General features: G+C 32.0%; 1 protein-coding gene across 4 annotated transcripts in view; it reads left to right on the top strand.

The window, feature by feature from the left end:
- The window catches only part of LOC143248564 (dual E2 ubiquitin-conjugating enzyme/E3 ubiquitin-protein ligase BIRC6-like), a 67,401-nt gene that overhangs the window by 53,596 nt on the left and 4,225 nt on the right, over positions 1 to 9,580 (top strand). For all 4 annotated transcript variants that reach the window (XM_076497005.1, XM_076497008.1, XM_076497006.1 and 1 more), the window contains 5 exons: positions 835 to 928; positions 2,657 to 2,700; positions 4,211 to 4,295; positions 7,459 to 7,576; positions 8,799 to 8,914. In XM_076497005.1, coding sequence (XP_076353120.1) covers positions 835 to 928; positions 2,657 to 2,700; positions 4,211 to 4,295; positions 7,459 to 7,576; positions 8,799 to 8,914 — 457 coding nt within the window. The remainder of the gene's footprint in view (positions 1 to 834; positions 929 to 2,656; positions 2,701 to 4,210; positions 4,296 to 7,458; positions 7,577 to 8,798; positions 8,915 to 9,580) is intronic.

The raw sequence follows: 9,580 nt of genomic DNA on the forward strand, positions 1-9,580 counted from the left end.
ACTAAATTATAAGTGCTTGTAGAAACTTTATAGTAAAACATGGCTTAAGTGTATATTAAATGTGAAATTTAAATTAAAAAAGAACAAATTATCCAGTATAAAACATAATTTTCATAAAGATGCTCAACATTCTTTCATCTTAGCTTACAAATTTTTACCAACATGGTGAACAAGCTTCATACAATTAGAAGTTCTAATTAGACCCCACTTTTCTTAGAACACCAACTGTTGGTCCTCAGTTTTACTTTCATGTGGCTTTAACACTGAAAGATCTCAGAGCTGAATGGAAAAATCTATCAGAAACAAGTGTCTGTTATCCTCAGAAATTGTTTTTTGAGACTAATTAGTGAAGTTACAGCTAATATATTCAAAAATAATAATTTCAAATATGTAACATAAACTTGTTTTTTTGTTTTTTTCCCCTTGCACACAATAAACACGACTTATCCTTAGATCTCTCAGGTTTAGATTTTGATGAAACATCACCTTTAGCTTAAAGTAGCCTAAAACTGAATGCTTATAAACAGGTGTGAACTGTATTGTCATAAGCCCCATCATACAGGTGTGAACTGTATTGTCTTAAGCCCCATCATACAGGTGTGAACTGTATTGTCATAAGCCCCATCATACAGGTGTGAACTGTATTGTCATAAACCCCATCATATTACTGAATGGAACTTCTTTTGTATGTTTTATGTTTGAGTATGAACACAAATGTCCAGTTTGATTGACCAGATAGTGAAGTTTCTGTGACCAATTTTTATGTACTTTAAAGATTGTTTAATATTAACTGAGTTATTTCAGTCCAAAATACAGTCCTTCTCTTAACCACAGGCCTGAAGGAACACCGTATTCAAATGGCTGTTTTTTGTTTGACGTTTATTTTCCTTATGAATTTCCAAATAATCCTCCAATGGTCAATTTTCAGGTAATTGTTTTCATTTATTAAACTGTTATATATGCATGCATATATATATGTGTGTGTGTGTGTGTGTGCATGTGTGTGTAAGACATCTGGTAATTAATAATTGTACTTTTAAAATAAAAATGATTAACATAGTTTATGTAGTCTTTCTTTAATCAATATCAGGAGCACATCAGAAAACAATTCTTGAAGACGAGAAACCCACTTGAAACTAAATTCTGTCTTTATCAATAAAAGTGCTGATACTCCTACCAGCTGTTCTGAGATACATCAGAATGAATATGTGACTTTTGTTTAAGATGTAAAGAAACTCAAGTATTTATTGTATAATCTAGGTTTTCTTCTCATATCTCCTTTAGAAAAACAGAAAATGCACATAGTATTTGGTAATTGATACTAAAGTTTTATCAGGGCAATCTTTGTGTTTAAATAATTAAATTAAAAATCAAGTTGGCCATCATAACAGCTCATTTAATATACTTTTTTTATGTAGTTGTAAAGTTTTGAATGTATTGTCCATCAGTTGAGTTCCTTTCCTGTTATTGATATTATCATATTTACAGTCCAGGTTTTTCTTCATACTACATTTAAAAAGATTATATGGTTTTATATTCCAGCTCAAGTTTGTTCTTAGTCTTTATATTACTTTTCCAAGAACATATTTTCCATTCAAATACTTTGTTTAAGCCAAATCTAGTAAAATAATTAATTATTTACAGTTAAAATTATTTAAAGTTGCTGAAGACAGATCAGAAGTGTACAAGATGTTACAGACTAGAAAGGAACAAAGTGAAACTAAATTATAGACAATATAATGAATCTATAAACAGTTTCCTCATCCTTTTAAACTTTAATTTTTATAGCCTTCTAGTTTCATACACATTAGAAGCTTCAGAATTTTTCATCTTTTTGAATTCATGTTTTTTACACATATTTAAATTAAGATTCTTTCAAAGTAGGATGCCTAGTTGTAGACTGAAATTTATTGTGTTTTTTTAACTTTATTATATGCTATGAATAACAAACTTTTACATTGCTAGGTGAAGTTTAAAAGTTACCATTTATTATTTCAAAAACTTGTGAAGTGTAAGAAACAACAAATAGGCCTAAATCTGTGATGAAAATCATGTAACTTGCTTTTTTCTTTGGCATTTCTATTAATTTATCCATTACACATTCAAAATCAGAGCTCAATATTAACAGCATTTGTTTTATATGTAATTTTCATCACAAATTTTAAGGATATAAGTAGGGTTAACTACATGCTGTGAACAACAATGTTTTACATGTCTTGGTTGGGTTTGGTAAAATGTTTGCAGAATTGTATGTTCTGTTTTAGTGAGCTCAATACAGTTTTTGAACTTATCTTACATCATTCTCATTAACATATAACTCATAATTATAATTCAGATTTGTTTGCTTTTCCTTTTTTGAACAAATTTTATGACCCATTTATCTGTTCAACTGTGAACTTGCTTGTAAATTTAACAAAACATGTTTACAAAACCTTCTCATTTTCTACTTTAAAGTTATAGTGTAATCTCAATATTGTGCTATGTAATGTTTGTTTTTCTTCTGTAAGTAATTATCCACTAAACAGATTTTTTTTACATACTTATAACATTACATCTTTGTAGTTCTGTTCTTTATTGTAATATTAGTCTCAGCATATTTCATCTTCAAACAATTTCTCATCCTATTTTATCTAAACCTTTCATATTGTTCTTATAGACAACTGGTGGTGGAACTGTCCGATTTAATCCAAACTTGTACAAGTGAGTGATTTTGGTCTTTATAGTACTGCGGCTTTATAAGAACTATCTCAAGGCCAGCTTTCCCCCCCCCCCTTCTGTGGTGCAGAAAAGAACATCTCAATATTTATAAATGACATAACCTATTCCATTCACAATCAAGCATAGGACAACTCTTTAATAAATTGCATTTTGTCCTTAACAGTAATGTGTATGTAGAGAATGTGTGTCATAATCACAAAAGTAATTTACATATTTGAAATTAGATGGAAAGTTCTGAAAAGCTTGGAAAAAAATAGTGAACCAACATTAACCTTAATGTTTTATTTTATCAGTTAAATTATAAGGGAGATGTTTAGTTTATTTTCATATTTCACTGTACTATATATGATTTTGTAGCAGGTAAAAGTAGCTTTGCAAATATATACTTGTTATGCCATGTGGGAAAAAATTAAAATATGTTTTTTAGACAGCTAATGCAGGTAACAGTCTCTAAAGTTTCTGCTTAAAATGTTCTTTCTCAAACATACTAAACTATGACGCTTGTGTTCATAGCAGGAACACAAAGATTATAAAGTAAAAGCTTATTGAACTGTAACATAACAGGAACACCAAGATTATAAAGCAAAACTTATTCAACTATAACACTTATATCTTTACTGACCATTAGCAGTAACACCAAGATTATAGACTAAAACTTATTGAACTGTAACACTTATATCTTCACTGACCACATAGCAGGAACACCAAGATTATAAAGTAAAAGCTTATTGTAAACAAAGATTATGTAACACTTATATCTTCACTGACCACATAGCAGTAACACCAAGATTATAGACTAAAACTTATTGAACTATAACACGTATCTTTAATGACATCATAGCAGGAACACCAATATTATAAGATAGAACGTATTCAACTGAAACATTCATATCTTTACTGGCTACATAGCTGGATAACTAGAATTATTACACAAAACTTATGTAACTACTTATGTGTTTTTCTTGGTTATTTCAAATAAGCTCAAGTAATGAAAAAAGAAATAGTTGTTATTCACCAAGTTTTTTTTTTTAAGTCTTCCATTTTCAAACTGTTTGACAGTTTCTGGGTTATTCTAATATTATACCAAATTTTCAGGAATATTGTGAGAAATAAGGAATTATGTTTCTCTCTTTATCTCTACTATAATATTAATGTTAGAAAGTTTAATAAATTTCCTGAACTAGATATCTTGATAAGATAACAGGAATTTTGAAGTTTAGAACAAAGTCTAAACATAACTAAGGAAAGGAAATAACTAGTCATTTGCTTGTTTATTTAGAAATAAACTCATACAGTTAACTGTTAGTCAGTTAGAAAATGAAAGAGAAATTCATTTGCTATAAACCAGAAGAATGAAGGTTGGATTACTGATAGTTATTATAATTTAGTCATAATATTCATTCTCATGGGATGTACATCTGCAGTCAAAAACTGTAGTAGCTCATGATATTTTCATGCCAAGTATTGTTCATTAATAAAACACTTTATATAGGGATGGATGGGTTTGTCTGTCACTTCTTAACACCTGGAGAGGATTCACAGAAGAACACTGGCATAGCACATCAACTGTTTTACAGGTAAAGATACCTCGTGATATGTAACATTATAACCCACTTTTCAGGTGTGCACTTCTTGTAGATAAAAGAGTTTGTTTTTTATAGCTTATTAAAAAGGAAAAGCTAAATATAATATTGTTCCCTGTTATTAAAATCTATAAAGATTATAAAGTGCAGGTGAATTTTTGTTTTTCTTCTGCTTCTGTAATTTGGAAACCTGTAAAAGGTATTTGTATGAAGCATTAATAACTTAATTAGGAGAGAAAAAAAAATTCTGGGATGGAGAATATATTTTATATACATCAGTTCATAAGTTTCTACAGTTATGATAAGACAGTATCAGTGTGCATGTTTCTTTATAATTAATGAAGATTATAAGACTATAAACATATTTATTGTATTCTCAGTTTATGTAGATAGTTTCCAATATGATAACTTGCCTTCTCACAAAATAGCTTTTCTCTGTTAATACTGCCCTCTATCAGCACATATTTTCAATGCTTGCCGTTAGCCTTTTTCCTCCCGCTTCTGCATATCCACATGTAAATGGTTATGCAGCAGTTCTCCACAAACAGGAGTTCGATGTAATTTTTGTAGTAACCAGTGCCCTCTCCACAGTTCCTGTGTTCTCTTCTTCTCTGACTGTTCATTTTTGCCCGAGACTTCTGCTTCTGGAGAAAGTAATTCCACTTTATATCCCATTTCATTGTTTTAAATTTCCTATATTTATAACCATTCAGATCCTGACTAGTCTGGTCTGGGCCCTCCATTTGTTTATTCCATGGAATCCTTCTGTGTCCCACCACCCCTTTCCATTGCCCTTACAAGTTGGATATACAAATTAATTATATAGGTGTATTTTTTTCCCTTTTACCTAAGGAATATCCAGTTTTAGGGTATCTTCTCATCAAATCCTGTATCCTACCAGGTCCCTTGTTTCCCAGTTCCACATGGTCATTGCTTGCTCAATGAATTTTTGTTATTTCTTTATTTGCAAGGAACTTTCTGCTAGTGTATTGGGGATTCCACTCTGTGACAAGTGGTGCCTGACCAAGTATACTTTTTTTTAACTTGCACTGTCCATCCTGTGAGCATGATTGATGTCAATTATGTTGTGGCTTTTTCTAATGCAAACCTGGTGTACAATTCCAAATGCTACCAGATATTAGTTGTGTGTCTCCATTTAAGTGTCATCTATGCTGAAACAGTTACATCACAAAATTAGATTATGCACACTGTAGAGATGAGGTGTTCCATAGGACAACAAATAGTTCTCTCTTAGTGATCTTTTGCTTCAGAAATATGTCTATCTTATGTACAGCTGTACACTCTTCGACAAATATCAGTAAAGCAGGCAGGGATTGCTGCCCATCTCTGATGCTCCATGGCATTGAGTCTACCACAAACCTGATGTACAATTCCAGATGCCATCAGGGTGATCAACTCTATTCATGTGGTAGCTCTGCTTTTCAAAATAGGGTATTGCAGTTGCCCATTGCACTGTCTCTAATGGTGTGATCCTTTGGACTCTCCAATGCATTTTTCTTCCCTTTCTTCTAGTGAAGTATGAGAGCCCTAGCCACTTACCAGTTCCTAGTTTCTGGAGGTAGTGGACCATGTAGGCCTGTTCTTCTAATAAGTGATGAGTCATACCACTCAGTTGAGAGTAGGGTAGTGGCAATCTGTGGATGTCAATAGCATATAGCCCTTCCTGTTTCAGACTTGAAGTACAATTCCAGAGAGTGCCAGGTTTTGGTTGAAGCCAACCACAGTGTTACAACTATATATATATTGCAGTTTGCCACTTACTGCAACATTCCTCCTACCTACCATCCTCTGGATATGGTTCCAAGGGAGTCAGGTTGTTTAGAGTTGGTCCAGCTAAGCAAGTCCTCACATGTTCTGTGCAGTATCCCTCCTTATACCATGAACTGAATGAAAAATACCCACTTTTGCCAGGTTTTGGACTGGGGATGCAGGTTTCTGGTCTCTATTCTTACCAATTGCTGGATATCATTTCCTGGTGGATCTGATGTTGGTTGCAGGTGGATGCAGCACATGCATTGCCACTTGTGTTTAATAGGGTACTCCTCCCACCATGGACTGGAAACACCCAATTCTGCCAAGTTTTGGAATGTAAATGTCATCCTACAGAAGCTTTCAACCTTCCAATGATCCACTGGATTTGAATTTGTGATGGATCAGCCATTGATTAGATTGGAAATATGTCCAAGTGGAGACAGATTTGGATACACAAGCTACTCTCTCCTACCAATTTCTGTTTCAAAGTGAAGAGGTGGGTGATCCTCTGCTAACCATGAAACTGATGTATGATTCCAGATGCCACCAGCTGATGAATGAGGTTGAACTATCATTGTGTTCTGTCACACCCAAGCTACTTGATACCCAAGGGTTCCATTAATAGGTAATACATATTATGAGATTTATTCAAATTTATTCATGTTTTTCAACCTTAATGTACACAACATAGACTTAAAAGAGGGAAGAGTACACCTGAATCATATGTGCCCTTCTTTTCTTAGTCTTTCCTTGGGCACTTACTGAAGGGGGATCATTTTTTTCACTGGCCTTCCAACAGTTCATTGTGGGATTCTAGCTATTTTGTGAGAGGAGGAAAGATATTGTACTGGAAGTCAACATTTTCCTAAACTGAATATGTATTCCCAATAGATAGTTTCCTCATGTCACATTTCCCACCCAGCCTCCCCACTTTTGGTGATATGTCCTATGACCAATCTCAAAGTGATTAATGAGTGCAACTGTGTAGAGGGTACTTGTTGCAATAGAGGTTGTGTAACACTTCGTTTGGTAGAGAGCTGCTGCATAATCATTTGCATGTGGATCTGCAGAAGCAAAGTCAAAAGGCTAATGGCAAGCATTGTAAATATGTACCAACAGAGGGCAGTATTAATTGAAAAAGCTAATTTGTGAGAAGACGTAGATATCTACTGGAAATACATTTTTAGTTGAGGAAAATGTTAACTTTCTCTACATTACAAGGTGCTAACTAAACAAGTGACAATTTTTATTTTCATTTGGGTTGTTTTTCCCTCTAAAGGAGATAATAAATTTCCTTGTTTATGTCTGCTTTTATTTTGATGTATTTTACTTGGTTTATCTTTATATTTCAAGACTGATTTAAATGTTAAGAGAATTTTTTCAGGTTTTAATATCCATACAATCATTCATTTTTACTGAGAAACCATACTTCAATGAACCTGGCTATGAAAGCAAAATTGGGACTGAGAGAGGGAATGAACAAAGCTATCTGTACAACAGACGTAAGAATCTAGTTTTATTTTACTGTGAAACTAAATACAGAAATACTGAAGGATAAATGTTATATTGATACCAAAACAAATTTCCAATTGGATTATAAAACATAGTTTTGATATAAAGACAACATACAGCTATATGCCATGTGGTATTGTTTTAATGATGAAAACAAATATACAGGTATGCATGATACAGTATTATTTTAATGACAAAGCAAACATAAAGGTATCTACAGCACAGTATTACTTTGATGATAAAGTAAAAAATTATGGTATTTATTTACAGCATAATATTGTTTTGATTAACAATGGTCTCAGATTTTTAGTGTGTATGATATTTTTCCATAAAACATTATGTTTTTGTTATTCTTTAAAGTGTATGTTTCTGTTACATCTAAAAATTAGCTTTTAATATTTTTAAAATATTGTTCTATTCAATGTCTTTAATATAGATGTCTCTATAAATTTATATAGTTGTTTGGTCAAAAAAGAAGTTTAGCATAATGTGATTGGCATTGCCTTGATGTTAGAAACTTTTTCCAAACGTTCAGGAAGTAAATTCAACTGTGCATGAAGCGAGTTAGACTTGTGGTGTTAATATGTCTCATAGATAATATGTAATCATTAGTTGATTATTGCAATTTGTCTGTTAGTTCAGTGCCATGAATATTCAGTTTGTATTTTAATGAAGCAATACAAATTTAAAAATTCACATAGTTTATTTGTAATGTCAGGCCCATCAGTGAACATCAGCTACATTAATCTTGAAACTTGAAAAATTAAATTGTTTAACATTAAATAAACTTTAAATTATTCTCTTTAACAAATAATCTAGAAGCACCTGAGCAACAATATGAGCCATTATAACAATATTTTATTATTGGTTGCTTTTAGCTCAAAATAACGTAGGTTACTGTTTTATAAGTTATTACTGTTGTATGTGATATGAAATGTACCTGTTTGGTCATAGCTCACACACACATACACCCTGTTATGCAAATTCTTTAATACTGTTTATATAATGTAACAATGCTACGAACTGTAAAAATACAAGTTTTAATGACAGATCTGTGTATGTCTTTGTGGTTTTAGTATACTTCAAAGTCAGGTAGCTGCATTATAGGCTATTGTTGTGGAATTTATACAAAACCGTCTTTACGCTTGATATGGATTCTAGTTTACCTTTGTTGTACTAAAACACTTTGTTTGATAATTGTGTTCTTTACAGATATACGCTGTGCAAACATAAAGTATGCAATGCTGGGCCAACTCCGTAATCCAAGTCCTGGTTTTGGAGAAGTTATCAAATCACATTTCTACATTAAGCGTCATCAGATAATACAGGTAATGTACATTAAAAGTGTGTTTACATCTTGTTCCTTACTTTTCTTACTGCTGGCCTGCAGGAACCATCTTTAATGGTAAAATTTTCTGATGAAATTAGAGAGCTGCAGTAAGTCATTATACGTTCTGTAGTTTCACCTACAAAATACATTTGATTTTGTAAAACTGAAATACTATGAAAATCACAACTCATTCCCCCAAAATAACTACCATGATCTCTAAATTATCATGTAAGTTCAGAGAGGAGCAAAGAGAAATCGTTTCTCTAATTTTCTGACACTGCCTGACTTATTAAGCCTAAATACCTACCATGATTCTATTGGAATTGGATTTTAGACCCTAAATTTAAGGAATTTAATTTCACGTGCTACATAGTATTCAACTCTACAGGTAATGAGTATTTGTTCTCATTATAGGAGAAAAATAATTTTATCATAACTACAGTGCTGATAACTAAAGTGATGAGGTTCATACATTAGTTATTTGTTATTGTGAATGTGTAAGGACCAAAAGTTTAGAATTCTTTGGTTTGAAATGTTGGACCTGATGTGTTAAAATTAATTGTGTTAATATTCAGTTAAGAATGTCATTTCAATTACCATTTATAGAGTATGATATTTTGGCTTCTTTGTTTTAAATATTGTGGTATTAATATATATATGTAGT

The sequence above is a fragment of the Tachypleus tridentatus genome, chromosome 4 (assembly GCF_004210375.1).
Source record: "Tachypleus tridentatus isolate NWPU-2018 chromosome 4, ASM421037v1, whole genome shotgun sequence".
Taxonomy (NCBI): domain Eukaryota; kingdom Metazoa; phylum Arthropoda; class Merostomata; order Xiphosura; family Limulidae; genus Tachypleus; species Tachypleus tridentatus.